At 38.7% G+C, this 16,433-nt stretch overlaps 1 protein-coding gene across 1 annotated transcript; it reads left to right on the forward strand.

The window, feature by feature from the left end:
- The first annotated feature begins 7,986 nt into the window (after positions 1 to 7,986).
- Positions 7,987 to 11,842, forward strand: LOC113359455. Its single transcript, XM_026603082.1, has 5 exons — positions 7,987 to 8,101; positions 8,167 to 9,421; positions 9,511 to 9,850; positions 11,507 to 11,570; positions 11,757 to 11,842. Exons 1-5 carry the CDS (start codon positions 7,987 to 7,989, stop codon positions 11,840 to 11,842), a joined length of 1,860 nt encoding a protein of 619 aa, XP_026458867.1.
- Positions 11,843 to 16,433: the final 4,591 nt, after the last annotated feature.

The raw sequence follows: 16,433 nt of genomic DNA on the forward strand, positions 1-16,433 counted from the left end.
GAACATGATGCCCTTGAACCCGATTCTAATTGTTGAGGTCTTTGATGTGTGGGGTATTGACTTCATGGGTCCGTTTCCTAATTCTTTTGGTAACCTATACATCCTTGTCGTTGTAGACTATGTCTCTAAGTGGATTGAGGCGGTTGCGTGTAAAACCAATGACCATAGGGTTTTGATTGAGTTCTTGAAAAATAATATACTTACACGTTTTGGTACACCGCGAGCTATAATTAGTGATGGAGGGTCGCACTTTTGTAATGGACCTTTTAGGCTTTTGATGAAGAAATATGGTATTACACATAAGGTAGCTACCCCGTATCATCCTCAGACTAATGGTCAGGTTGAGGTTTCCAATAGGGAGATAAAACGTATATTAGAGAAAACAGTTAATCCTAATCGGAAAGACTGGTCGTCTAGGCTTACTGATGCCTTATGGGCTTACCGTACTGCGTTTAAGACCCCCATTGGAATGTCACCTTATCGGCTTGTGTATGGAAAGGCATGTCATTTACCTGTTGAGTTAGAAATAGAGCTTATTGGGCTGTTAAGCAGCTAAATTTTTCACTTGACAAGGCAGGAGCCCATAGGAAACTCCAGCTCAATGAGTTGGACGAGATTCGTATAGATGCTTACGATAGTGTGAAGGAGTATAAGAACAAAATGAAACTTGTGCATGATAGAAATATTTTACGGAAGTCATTTTCTCCAGGTCAAAAAGTTCTTCTGTATGATACCCGCTTGCATTTTTTCCCTGGGAAGTTACGTTCTCGGTGGACGGGTCCTTTTTATTGTTCGCACTGTCTTTCCTCATGGAGCTGTTGAAATTGAGACACCGGATGGTAGTAGTTCTTCGAAGGTTAACGGTCAGAGATTAAAACCCTTTTTAGAGCCCTTTCCTACAGGTGATGTTGAGGAGGTCCCTCTGGAGGACCCTGTTTACCCTTGATTGACCATCGAGGCGATTGTATGTTGTATATTAGTTTTTGATTTTCTTCACCCAGGTACTATCTTTCCAACTTTTCCTCATGTTACTTTACTTTTTGGTATTGCTCTTTCATTAGAAACATTGAGGACAATGTTAGATTTAAGTTTGGGGGTGGGGAAGAAACTTTTTTCTAGCTTTTAGTTGCAATAAATAAACTCCAGAGCCCAGAAATTTATGCTTATTAAGGTCGGCACTAACCAATCTAAGTGGATGGGAACATTTTGGTTGTATGAGTTGAGGAACCAATCTGATTATATGGAAACATCTAGAAGAGTCTATTCATAAAAGCACAGAGCTCAGGTGTTAGAAAAGAAAACATGGTAGTTTCGTCATATCCTCGTGATGGAACAGCGAAAGAATCCTGATCACTTCTTTTTTTTTCTTTTTTTTTACCATTACTAGGGTGAAATAGAGTGACTGAGATACATAAAAAAAAAAAAATTGAGACCAGACCACCAGACCAACCGGAATAAATACAATAAAGTCGACCACTGGTACCCTTGTATATGCCAGCTGAGCTGACCTAGAGTTAGGATTATCGACCACTGGTTCCCTTGTATATGCCAGTGTGTTGATATTAGTCCATACCAGTATCTCAGTCCATTAGGATAGGTTCACCTTAGTCAACATCATCCACGTTTTTCTCTACATCCATCTTCTTAATCTATCCATGTAATTGGTTGACTCCGGTTTATGATGTCCCGAGACTATCTTAGTAGAGCTCTGTCACTTTATATGAATTTTAGTATGCTTGAGTGCAAACTCGTGTACATCAATTGGAATTTCGCATTAGGGTACTTCCTCTTGTAGTCAATAAGTATGCCAACCAAGGAGATTCTTTAGTGCCTTCCAAGGTTCTGCGTAGATAACTAGGGTCTGGAGTTAAGGTTTTTGTGGGTACACCTCTGTTAAACTCACCCGAGACTATAACTCGGTCACTAGGGCCACCTAGTGAGTTGGATTTTATTTTTTAGTTTTGCTCGAGGACTACCAAATAATAAGTTTGGGGGTATTTGATAGACACTTTTTTGTGTCTAATTTGTCCTCAATGTTCCGTATTGTTAATACTCGATTTCGTACTTATTATGGTGTTTTATGTGTTTGAAGGTATTTTTTGGAAAAAAAATATTGTTGGAAAATTCGGCTCGAAAAGTTGCTCGGAGCACCCCCGGAGGACAATTGCTATATGGACCCCCTATTTTTGCTAAGTGTCACCCACGGCTATATATAACCCAATTTTGTCCACAACACCCATTTATCCATCGCACCCATCTTCAACATTCAAAACTGATTTTTGGCGGGAAATGGAGCTTTTCACCTGGCAGATTAGGGTTGGAATTTTGGGCGTGTTAGAAGGAGACTAAATGGCTAGGATTTGTTTGGATGATGTGAATGGACTTAACAGACCTGGTATGGCTTATTTTGTCGACTGAATTTGACTAAATAATCCGTGAGAAGAAAACAGGGAAATACATACGCTGGAAGAAATATTCACGGGATTACAGCGAGTTAGACGTGTGCTGCTCGTGTTTGGAAGGCCCTAACAACTATTTGGAGTACGAAGGAGTTAAATATGGCAATTTAGCAGCTTCAGAACGTGTGTAGAGATCAAAAATCTGAATTATTTACTAAACTGGCCGTGAAGAATAATGCCGAGTAATGGAGAATTATATGAAGTAATTACGTGATATTTTGCTGCTGCTGGGTTGTTATAGAAGGGGGACGGAGAGTTTGGGAGAGAAAGAGAACACCACAGAGTCGAAGAACACGAAGAACATTGACCCACAACAAACTGTCGTTCATGCTACAGTAATAACGACACAGAGGAGGGGGTCGTAGAGCTACAGTGTATTTGACAGTTTCGTTTTATCGTTCTCTGTAACAGTTCGGTTTGTAACAAATATAATTGTTACAAACCCGGTTTTTATTGTATTACTCCCATATTCATCATTTGTAAACCCCTTAAGCAATAAAAATGACTTTTGAGCGTGTTTCGAATATGATGAGAGGCTAAATTCTCGCGTAACCAAGGTAATGGATGAAGCTATTCACACATGAATAATGGGTAACTATTTCATTTTTTCTAATATTTAATTATAATTCACAATCAGTGCTTTTGCAGAGTTCTTAAAAGTTTACATAATTTTCTTCATTAGTTGTGGTTCAATTAGATAGGTTATGCTTTGTTTAGATAATCTATGCTAGGGGATACAACTAATATTTGAGAATATGTTTGATTATTTGTGAATTAAGAAATAAAGGATTAAAAGGCTAATTAGAGTTATGAAATATTTGACATCATTCATTCATGTGTAATAGTGTATTCTAGTGTCTTGGTTATTTTCTAATATCTTGAAATCAAATTTTGATGTAAGTTTTCTTTACTGTTAAGTTTTATTAAGTTTAGAATCTTTTGCTTTCACAAGCCTCAACGAACTTTTTACTACAACTAAATTGAAAATCCCATCAAATCTTACAATGCATATCACACACAAACATATTCATAGTACACATCGTACATACAGATACAACGTAAATAACATACTCAAAGATACATGAATAAAACATCAAAGTACATGCAATCATGCACTCGGATAGTAAAGACTCATCATGCTCGCAGATAACAGAAAGCTTAATGATTACAAGAAGGTTACAGAGTTCCCACCTGATTTGATGTCAAGCCACGCCTACCTTGAAATACACATTCCATTGGTTCATCCTTTGAATCGTTCGTTATTAATATAGACTAACTGTTAATCACATAAGCACTCCAAGAAATTAACCAAAAGGCTCACACAAGGTTCATAACATAATCTCAAACAAGGCTCTAGTTATAGGCCAAATGAACTATCTAATGATTTTAAACTCATTTATGGTTTTGCATCTTTTCATTCTCTACATTTATCATATCTTAGGGTTTACAAATCCAATTAGGTTGATTCTGTAGTCCATTAGATAAGTCTTTAGAATATCTACAACTTTGTAGAAGGAACCAAAGGTCAATTCGGACCATAAGGGTCCAATTCATGTTCAATGGAAACACTATCTCTAAGTCCAAGTCCACTAAACAAGCCCATTAACTTAAGGCCTGGTCCATCTGAGTCAAATAACAGTCATCGACGGTCAAAGGGCCAGCTAACAGTCAACATCTAATGTCAAGGTCCTGGTCAAATGGTCAACTGAGTCAAACAAAAATCGATCAAGGTCAACTCGGTCACAATAAGGAAACTGGGTGAGTTAACTCAGTCCACAAGACTGATTCAGGTGAGACAAATTTACATTTAACTTAGTCAGATTGAGTGAGTCAGAAACACTAAAACGAGTCAGCTAAGATGAATACACACTGGCCAAAGCCATTGCTTAGGTCACTGCTCCTAATGCACACTCACGATGCAACACACATCCTATGACAAAATGATGCATTTCCAACTTCCCTTAACTACCAATTCTATTATCACCTGCAACACCCACTTCAGCTTCATTCTTTCACTCTCTAAAATCACTTATTCCTTTCAAACACATCCCATGCCTCTTCTTTGCATATTGCAATTCAACCACCAACTTCAGTTCACTTGCAAATTCATACATCCCCTAACTCAATCATCTAAACTCCAATATTGGCAACGCTGCATCTTCAAGCCTTGATCTCTTACATCTCATTTGATACATCTGCAAAGTCAACAACACCATCTATGCACATTCACGACTCACACATGCAATTTGATCAGTATCTGCATCACCCTTCATTGCAACTCTACATGCTTAAACCAAATTCTCATTAACACAACACCACCAGAATCACTTTCCAGAACTCCACCATTCACTGGTGTCCCATGTAACCCAATACAAACCTAAACTACAATCTCTGTTATAACTCCTTCAATTCATATTACCTTAACCACATCTCCATCTTCCCTGCAACACTCTCAGCATCATCTTCTTAGCTTCATTCTATTTTTCTTGCACCTACAATCAAACACTTCATCTCAGCAATTTAACACAACCTCGATCTGATATTTCATTGCAGACAACACCGCTCATTCAATCTTGAATCTCCATCATCCCAATTACTACATCCACAACTCAGGCTCACTCCTCCATCAACAGTTATATACTTATATCTCAAGTCTCATTCAACTCAATCATTAACACCCACAACAGTAGCACGATCATTTATACCTAACTCTAATTTCTAACTCTCACTGACACAACTCAATTCTCATCTTCCTCTTATTATATTTCAGCACAACAATTCCAATTTTCCTTACCACAGACCCAATTCCAAATCAACTAACCTTAAATAGGATGAGCCCTAATTTCTTACTCAAATCTTACAGAAACTGAAATTAAACCCAAAACATCTAACTATTCTTCAATTGAGAACAAACCCAAAACTAATTACTCAGTTATCAATCAAAATATCACGAATTGAACATTAAATAGAAAAACCCTAATTTACCTTCTTTCATGTTGATTCATCACCAAGCCAGGTTCAGAAATTCAATTAAACCTCAACCCTCGTCTCTTCCATAGCTCTAAATTTCATCTTATAAACCTTCTGACCCTAAATCAAATCTATAAACCCTAGTTTTGCTTCTCTTTGATTCATGTTTCTTTTAATCTACTTCAAACTATAATCGAACTCCATAAACTAACCCATCACCACCATCCTCGTTTCATTTGTTTCACAAATTTTCTTTAAAAATTTCCCAACAGATATTTCTCTCTGAATCGTCAGAGGAAGAACAGAGAAACAATGAAAATAAGAGAAGAAGAAAAAGAATAAGAAAGAAGAAGAAAATAAGAAGAGTTTATCTTTTCAATTCGGTCTAGATAAGACCAAACGAACTTTATGGAACACCCCTTGAATTGGATAAGGGCATCCCCAGTCGGTCTAATGGCAAAAATACTTTTTTTTCCTTATCACTATTCTGATGATTTCCTCTTCGCCCGATATCAAAATGACATGTTCGAGTAGTCTAATTCGTATAACTTTTCGATATCTATCTAGTGATACTAGTTTCGTATATAGATCGGTGTTAGATTAATTTCTATTAATTAAAATTTATATTAGCTAATCGAGTCATTAGCGACTAAATCGTCTCTTGACTTGTCTAATAGCGTTGACGGGCTTGAGGGTCCTTACAGATACGATGGTTCCTGACAGAGGCATGGGACAAGAATTTGAGAGTTGATGTTGCTGTGGAGGTCAAGTGAAGAAGTTGGGTTGCTGCTAGCATGGATTTTGTGGTTGCAGTCGAGGTGGAAGCTCGTGTGTTCTCAAGTACAGGCTGATACATATGGAGAAGAGGGTTATGAGCTCAGTTTTGAACCTGAGTTGTGGCTGAAGTGAAGTGCAGTTCTTCCTTGCTTTTGTGCAGCGCCTGGTAATGGTTCCTTGCCTATGTTTGGGATGTGTCTGGCATTGGCTAGGAGATAATTTAGAAGCCGGTAAAATATGGAAACTTGGGTATCACTTTTATTTCAGTATTGGATAGAGCCTGGGTCCGTGAATGAATGGCTTAAATTGATGGTGTTTTAGAGTTTGTACCGAATGAGGAAACTTGGGCCTGTCTAGGTCACAACTTTGCGAGAAAAATAAAGCTATATAAGGAGGCGCATAACACAGAGAAAACTTATCTCTTTTACCACCAGGAAGCGGCACAGAAGGGTTTCCTTTGGACATTATCAACAACAGCTTGGTTTGCTGCCAGGATTTTCATATCAACTGTTTGCTTTTCTAAACTTCTTTTAAGACATGTGTTTTACTATTAAGAACATGAGCAGCTAATAGCTTTATTGATTGGGGAGGATTTCAAAACTCCGAATATGTTTTATTAATCAAGTTTATGCAAGTTATTCTTCGATAAATATCTTTTGTTGATTATCTTTTACCGTTCTTATGACCATGGGATGTATGCTAGCTATCTAAGTGCACAATTAGGTAAATCATATGCAACTCTAATGCTAGTATTGAGAATTTTAATCCGTAATTATTAGAGTAATCTTTACACAAGTAGCGGTGCATTATTTGTCACAAAGGGATTTTGTATGCAATAGTGTGTAAAAGATAACCCTAGGTTAACGTGTCAAGCTTATGAACATGTGGCTAGGAGAAACTTGATTCACAAATTTATCAATTGATTGAATTACACCTAGAGAGCTTATTTTAGGTGGTTCATTTGATTAGAATCCGCTAGAGAACTTATTCTATGCGTTTAATTAAGGAATCCAAAGATTAGTTGAGCTTATAACTTGTCTAAAAGTTGTTAACAATCGAAATTTATTGAAAGTGGAACTTATATGATTAATAATATCTTGTTTGGTAGTGGCGAATGAATCTCTAGTCAATTCCATCTCATAAATTGAATTACAAACTTTGCAATTTTCAGAGTTTGTGTCTTTCAACAACATCAATTTGTTACAAGTAATAACTTAAAACTCACACCTCCATGTGGATACGGACTCGACTTGCCTCACTACTTCTTTATAGAATTGTGTAGAATAAGAGAATTATTATTGATAGGTTGACAACCTCATCAAAATTGGCGCCGCTGCTGGGGAGGCAGTGGTAGTATTAAGTTGTTATTTTTCTTTTTAGCTATTGTTTTTGCTTTTAGTTTCACTTTTTAGATTACTAATACAATTTTTGAGAATCTTATTTTCAGGTACTATTCCTTTTGTGGATGCTTAAAGAGGGCACACCAAGTCCTATTGGTATACGTCTTCGATCTGGCACTCAACTCAAGGACTTCATTCGAGCGGTTAACACTCCGCTTCCTCGTTGTTCATCATCAAGCGAATTCGCAGATTCAGACGAAGAGGAAGAACAAGTAGTTATGGCAACACTCAAGGATCTTGCATCACCACAATTGAACACTCAACCCTTGTGTATTTAATTGGACGAAGAAATTGAGTTGAATCCATCTTTGCTCAACTCATTGCCCAAGTTCCATGGTTTAGCGGGGGAAGATCCAAACCGTCATCTCCAGAAATTTCACATGGTGCTTGTAAGTGTGAAGCCAAAGGGAGTTGAAACTGATGATGCTATGCTTAGAACATTCACATTTTCTCTTATGGACATGGCCAAGGAGTGGTTTTACAATCTCCCAGCAGGTAGTATTACTACATGGACCGGTATGAAGAAACATTTACTTGAGAAGTACTTTCCCGCATCCAAGGTAGCACAAATCAGGAAAGAGATATGTGTATAGTTCAAAGAGCAGGTGAAACTTTGTATGAGTATTGGGAGCATTACAAGAGATTATGTCAAAGTTGTCCACATCAGAAAATCACGGAACAACTTATCATCCAATATTTCTATGAAGCACTCTTACTAAATGATAAGACAATGATTGATGCCACAAGTGGTGGAGCTTTAGTTGACAAGACACCCGCACAGGAAAGAGCTTTGATTGAGAATATGGCATCTAACTCGCAGCAATTCTCCACCCGAGCAGAAACACTTGTCAAGAAGGTTAATGAGGTTGGTGAAGTTTCTCATATAGAACAAAGGATGTGTAATATGAAGAGGATGATGGAACAAATTTCTGCGGTGATTGTTCCATCGTATGAAGGCGATATGGAGCACGCAAATGCTATGTTCCAAATTCAACAAAGACCAAGGTATGATCCATACTCCAATACATACAATCCGGTTTGGCGAGATCATCCAAATTTCAGTTACGCCAACAAGCAAGCTGCTGCAAATCTGACTTTTAATCAACAAGGTGGTTACCAAATCATGCAAATGCCACAACAAGAAACTCAAGGAACAAGTGTGGATGACAAGTTTACTCTTATGATGCAAGGGATGCAAGAGATTTCGAAGTTAGTGCAAGGGTTCAACCAATGCCAGCAGAAATACGAGATGACTATGAGAGATGTGCAAAACAAAGTTAGTCAATTGGCTAATGATATTAATCTACTCAAAGCACAAGGGTCTGGAAAGCTTCCTTCGCAACCGTTAAACCATAAGGAAAATGTCAATGATATTGATCTAAGAAGTGGGAAGCAAGTAAAGAAACCTGCAACATCACCAAAAAATAATGGACCTGTTTTAGACCAAGAAGAAGACGAAACAGCCCCTAACAAGGCTGATTTGGTAACAAATTCTCACTCTAAACCTCTTGTATCTACTGATGTCACTCCACCTTTTCCTAATAGGTTTGCAAAGTCCAATAAGGAGACACTATACAAAGAGATTTATGAGATATTCAAGAACATCCAAGTGAACATACCACTCCTTGAGGTGATAAGGCAAGTTCCTCGCTATGCAAAGTTCTTGAAGGAATTATGCACTAACAAGCACAAATTAACGGGTAATGAAGTAATGAGGGTGGGGGAAAACGCTACGGCGTATCTTCTAAGGAAACTCCCACCTAAATTAAAAGATCCTGGTGGTTTCACTATACCTTGCACAATTGGTAAGACAAGGTTTACAAAAGCTTTGCTAGATTTAGGTGCATCTATAATGTTATGCCTGCTTCAATTTATGAATCCTTAAATCTTGGTCCTCTCAAAAGTACCGGCGTGGTTATAGAACTTGCCGATAGATCTAATGTTTACCCGAAAGGGGTTGTTGAGGATGTTTTAGTGCAGGTTAATGAGCTTGTATTTCCAGTGGACTTCTACGTTCTTGATATGAATGATGAAAATTTATCCTTGTCTACACCTTTGCTGCTGGGTAGACCGTTTATGAGAACTTCTAGAACTAAGATTGATGTCTACGAAGGCACTTTGACAATGGAATTTGACGGGGAGGTCGTACGCTTCAACATCTTTGAGGCGATGAGGTACTCGAGTGATGTGTACTCCTGTTTTGCTGTTGAGGAGGTTGACGCTGGCTATGGATGCAAGCAAGTAGTAAGTCGGGCTGACGACTTTAAACCAAACGCTTAGTGGGAGGAAACCCACTTGTATCGTATTCTTATCTTTCATCTTTTCATTTTTTTAGTTTTTAGTTTTTCTTGCGCGTTTATTATGCTTGCATCATATTATGAATGCCCTGTCTTGAATCATACATTAGAGTTCATTTTCCATTGAGGACAATGTCATGTTTAAGTATGGGGGAAGGGTTCCATAAAAAGTATTGATGTAGGCAAAACTCCGACTTTTAGAGATTTTTGAAAAATTTAGAATGAACACTAGCCTTTCTAAGTAGATGGATTTTTTTCTTCACGGTGAGGTATATATTAACTGAGTCAGGATTAGATGCCAACTAAATAGCTTGTTTAGTGTTTATCCTCTATCTTTCAAAAGTAACTATGAGTTGGAGTATAGGTTTTGTAGGTACACCTCTTGTAAACCTTCACGAGACTATAGCTCGTCCACTAGGGACGCCTAGTGGTTCAAAGGCTTGTTACATTCCAATAAAAGTAACCGTAGCCTCAACGAGACGGAGTTGTTGTATATTAGATTAGTTTAATTTGCTCGAGGACTAGCAAAGACTAAGTGCGGGGGAATTTGATAGCTGTCTAAAACACCCATTTTTAGTAACGATTTCCTATGCTTTTCGTATTGGTTCTCTTGATATTTTGTATATTACACATCTTTTCTTAACTTTTAGGTACAATGGCTTGAAGTTGCGAAAAGGAAGGAAAAGCGCCACTAATATCTTTTTCTTAAATGTTTTATATCAGGAAAATTCCCTACATATGTACCCATCATAGTTTCAATTTGGTTACACCAAAATGGAACTTGTGTGGCGGTCATGTGGCCATTTCATGAAGTGTCTTTCATTTATAAAAAGAAACTCAGAACTGTGAGTGCTTGTCACACAAACACAGCACACGTGCTGGTGGACTGAAAATCCAATTTAGAAATGAAATTAGGTTTGAACCAAATTGAACTCACAAGCAGAGAGAGGAAGTGAAGAACAGTTGCCGAAACCTGCTGTTGCTGCTCCCAGATTCGTTGCGGTCAGATCTAGCCAAGGTCCGGTGGTTATCTGCAGAGGGTTAAGGCGGAGTTCAGTTAACAAAGAGCAGGTGGTAAGAAGTGGTTCACAATGATGATCGAGATTGGATGAAATATGAGACAAAATCAGTAAGAAAGGGGATCTGAGGTTGAGGAATGAATAGGTTATCTGTGATTGTTGTTCTATCACCACAAGCCACAGTTGATGATCATTTGGCAAGAGTTAGGCGAGAAATCAGTGGGAAGAAGATGAAGCTGGTGGTATTTAATTTTGGCAAGTTCTGAATAATACAAGAGAAGTTAATGGGGCCGCTGTTGATGATGAGAACTAAACAGGGAGATTATGAATGTTCATTACTACACGAATGATGGGTTACGAATGAATGTGAAATTGCAGGTCAAAGAGAACTCATCCAACTGCAAAAATCGTTATCTCTGAATTACCAACAGAATGCACAAAATGTGTTCGCGAAAATGCCTGAACCATTAAGTTTTTGAGCTAAAGAGCTGTTGAGATATGAAGGAGGTATAAATGGGTGTGAACCTGAAGACTATGGCCTGGAATGAGTTGAATTGCAGTTGAATTTAGTGTTGGCTGTACAGGTAGTAAAAGAAGGTTATTGCGGAGCTGGTTTACGAAGATGGGACTGGAATGGGTTTGTATTTGGTTTGATAGAAAGCTGAGTATTACAGATAGCTGGAAAGGCAACAAGACATGGAGAAACCGATGCCATTACAGAAGAGATACGATGGTTCCTGACAGAGGCATGAGACAACAATTTGGGAGCTGATGTTGCCGTGGAGGTCAAGTGAAGAAGTTGGGTTGCTGCTAGCATGGATTCTGTGGTTGCAGTCGAGGTGTGTTCTCAAGTACATGCTGATACAGATGGAGAAGAGGGTTATGAGCTCAGTTTTGAACCTGAGTTGTGGCTGAAGTGAAGTGCAGTTCTGCCTTACTTTTGTGCAGCGCCTGGCAATGGTTCCATGGCTATGTTTGGGACGTGTCTGGCATTGGCTAGGAGATAATTTAGAAGCCGATAGAATATGGAAACTTGGGTATCACTTGTATTTCAGTATTGGATAGAGCCTGGGTCCGTGAATGAATGGCTGTAAATTGATGGTGTTTTAGAGTTTGTACTGAATGAGGAAAATTGGGCCTATCTAGGTCACAGACTTTGCGAGGATAAGAAAGCCATATAAGGAGGCGCATAACACAGAGAAAACTTATCTCTTTTACACCAGGAAGCGGCACAGAAGGGTTTCCTTTGGACATTATCAACAACAGCTTGGTTTGCTGCCAGGATTTTCATATCAACTGTTTGATTTTCTAAACTTCTTTTAAGCCATGTGTTTTACTATTAAGAACATGAGAAGCTAATATTTTTATTGATTGGGGAGGATTTCAAAACTCCGAATATGTTTTATTAATCAATTTTTTGCAAGTTATTCTTTGATAAATATCTTTTGTTGATTATCTTTTACCGTTCTTATGACCATGGGATGTATGCTAGCTATCTAAGTGCGCAATTAGGTAACTCGTATGCAACTCTAATGCTAGTATTGAGAACTTTAATCTGTAATTGTTAGAGTAATCTTTACACAAGTAGCGGTGCATTATTTGTCGCAAAGGGATTTTGTATGCAATAGTGTGTAAAAGATAACCCTAGGTTAACGTGTCGAGCTTATGAACATGTGGCTAGGAGCAACTTGATTAACAAATTTATCAATTGATTGAATTACACCTAGAGAGCTTATTTTAGGTGGTTCATTTGATTAGAATCCGCTAGAGAACTTATTCTATGTGGTGAATTAAGGAATCCAAAGATTAGTTGAGCTTATAACTTGTCTAAAAGTTGTTAACAATCGAAATTTATTGAAAGTGGAACTTGTATGATTAATAATATCTTGTTTGGTAGTGGAGAATGAATCTCTAGTCAATTCCATCTCATAAATTGAATTACAAACTTTGCAATTTTCAGAATTTGTGTTTTTCAACAACATCAATTTGTTACAAGTAATAACTTAAAACTCACACCTCCCTGTGGATACGAACTCGACTTGCATCACTACTTCTTTATAGAATTGTGTAGCATAAGAGAATTATTATTGATTGGTTGACCACCTCATCACGCGCGGGGATCCTTCTCCTTGCGTTTAGGAGGGAACACCTTATCGCCAATCATCTGAGGAGCCCAATATTTCAACCAAAGGGAAAAAGAAGCGCGGCGATTAGCTTTAATGGCCCATTCAGAGTCAGCTTTTGTCGGGTCTGATGAACCATGGATCGACTCATAGGCGCGGATGGAACTGGATAACAGGCGATCGCCAGGAGGGCGCCTGGGAGGAGCTTCATTCTCTTTTACACACTTAGCCTTCCCGTTCTGAGCGGATGAAGACGCCCCTTTCTTATCTGTGTCAGCAACTCCCCTGTCCTTACCTCGCCCTGATGGCGCCTGGCTCTTCTGTACTAGTTCACGACGGGAGTCATCTTTGAACTTCAACAAATAAGTACACAGTTCCTTATCCTCGTCATTTAGCGCCCCGAAGACAGCTGCCTCATCATATGAATGACTGCCATGAATCGGTAACCTTGTAAGAGCGACCGCGTCCTCTAGGACGATAGTGGCTTCCCCTCATGCTGTGAGAAGGGTGTGAACGGGAGGAACCCAACGACAGAAAAGCCGTATTACATCACGAATGCACCTATTTACCTCCCGTTTAAGAGACAAATCTATGGCTTCATTAATACCCTCCTTCCGGAGAGCAGCAACGTGGCTGGAGTTGGAGCGTATATAAGATGCCCAATGTGGCCACACCGGGGGAGTTTTCGATTTAGAACGGATGTCTATAGCAGGGAGGTTATAATCGCCATGATGGATGGCCATCCGCGGCACGGTCTTGAACGCGAAAGTGTCCATGATCTCTGACTCGGGGCGCATGAGCCATCCGGGATCAGAAGGGTAAGGAAGAACGGGAGGATTTAAAAGACGAGAGGTTAGGATATCATCCAGAGGGAAAACACGTTTACCTTCACGGAGTTCTCTTAACCTCAAGGTGCATTTCAAGGAAGGGCCGCTTGTGAACTCAGTAATAGTATACAACCTGCTTTCTGCTGGGGCGAGTAGGACGATCTCATCCTGATCAGAGTACTCGACTTCCTCGGATCCCTCATGCCCAGGTTTCTCAGATTCGCTAGACTCCTCGGACGAAGAACTACTGGAAGAGGTACCAGACATAGCGAGTGTATGGGTGCGTCTGGAAGAAGGAACGAAGAAGAAAAGTTGAAAGGAAAATGAATTGACGGCTCTATATATAGAAAGCTCTAAAGATCGAACGTGGCAGTTATGCACAGGAGAAAATTAAACCGTCAGAAAACCATAAGGAGAAGCGGTTTTGCACGATGAGGAGTCGAAACGTCGCCCACAACCGTAAGTTCAATAAAGGGAAAAGATCCACCTTGTTAATGGACTATAAGGAGGGCGCTCAAAGAGGGTTCTTTGACTATTGGATCATTGAACAATTGACCCAATAGTCAGGGACTAATGTTGATACATGAAAAATAATACCCCTTGATGGGTTTAGGGTGTTCCTGAAGAAGTAGCTAAACTAGGTAAAAGCATGGGGACTTGGGGACTAAGCCAAGTCCAACAAGAAAGTATCCACTAAAAGGGAAGGACAAGGAAGGGATTAGTAAATAAGAAGAAGGTTATCTTAAGAAATGGTATTAGGAGTAATTAAGGAGGTCTAGGACACATGACATGATGTCATAAAAGAAGGGGCTTTTTGGAAAGCCTATATAAGAAAGGACAAGGTATAATGGAAAGATAACTCTCTCTCTTACTATTCTTAGAAAAGTGAGGTCATTTGTCTAGCTAGGACGGATAAAACCTCAAACCTGAATTCACCCCTCAACAAACCGCACCTCAGTCTCTCAATTGTCGCGCAATAATCTGGTTATGGCACACGTCATCATCATTTTGTAGCTACGTGGACTTATTTAAATCAATATTTCGATTAGCAATCTGTATGGACTAACTCTAATATACTTTTAAGAGAATCAACTAGACAGTCAGACTCAATCTTAATAAAAAGTATATCAAGGAGTTAATATCTCTATCTCTTGATTTAAATCTTACTCAAGCAATCTGAGAGTCTCGATTAAATACAAGAGAGATAAACTTGGATGGTACCAAAGACCAATATCCAAGGATCAATCAATATCCAATCAACAACCAAAGGTTGGATTTCACTATTTATCGATACAAACGCACAACCTGTGATATTTCAATTATATAACAAAATATAATGTAGAAATAACACAGACACCAGAAATTTTGTTAACGAGGAAACCGCAAATGCAAAAAACCCCCGGGGCCTAGTCCAGATTGAACACCACACTGTATTAAGCCGCTACAGACACTAGCCTACTACAAACTAACTTCGGCCTGGACTGTAGTTGAACCCTACTCAATCTCACACTGATTCAAGGTACAATTGCGCTCCTTATGTCTCTGATCCCAGCAGGATACTACGCACTTGATTCCCTTAGCTGATCTCACCCACAACCAAGAGTTGCTACGACCCAGAGTCGAAGACTTTAGTAAACAAATCTGTATCACACAGAAAAGTCTACAAGGATAGATAATTCTGTCTCCCACAGATAAACCTAAAAGTTTTGTTCTGTCTTTTGAAAATCAAGGTGAACAAGAACCAATTAATAAACTGGACTTATATTCCCGAAGAACAGCCTAGTAATTAACAATCACCTCACAATAATCTAAACCGTATGGTGGAAAAACTAGATATTGCGGAATCACAAACGATGAGACGAAGATTTTTGTGATTTCTTTTTATCTTGCCCTATCGGATATATAATCTCAAGTCAATTATTCAATTGAACTCGTACTATAGAAAATGGAAAGATCAGATCGCTCAACTACAAGAGAATTAGTTTCTTCTGGCTTCACAATCCCAATGAAGTCTTTCAGTCGTTAATCGACATGGTCTCGAGAAGAAACCTACGATTAAAGGAGAATCGATTCTAGCAAACCAACTAGTATCACACAGGAGGTGTGGGGATTAGTTTTGCATAGTTGCTAGACGTCTCCTTATATAGTTTTCAAATCAGGGTTTGCAATCTGAGTTACCTTGGTAACAAAACATTCAATAATCACTGTTAGATGAAAAACATGATTTACCCAAGCTAATATCTTTCAACCGTTAGATCGAAACTTAGCTTGTCACACACAAATGAAATTTATTCATTTATATTTGAGTAATTGTACCTAAACGTGTACATTGGTTGGTTCACAAATGGTTGACCAATGGTTATCCATATGAGTGCTTTCATATTAACCGTATTCATCTTTCTCATAACTAGTTCAAATGACCATAAGAACTAGTTCAAGAGTTGTTCAATTGCTTAGGTCTTTATACATAGACACAATTGAAACAAAATTGGTTTGATTTATTTGAACCAATTCAGAACAATATACCCACGGTTTGCAAAGATTGCATTCCTTATAATTTA

This window comes from Papaver somniferum, chromosome 3 (genome assembly GCF_003573695.1).
Source record: "Papaver somniferum cultivar HN1 chromosome 3, ASM357369v1, whole genome shotgun sequence".
In the NCBI taxonomy this organism is placed as follows: domain Eukaryota; kingdom Viridiplantae; phylum Streptophyta; class Magnoliopsida; order Ranunculales; family Papaveraceae; genus Papaver; species Papaver somniferum.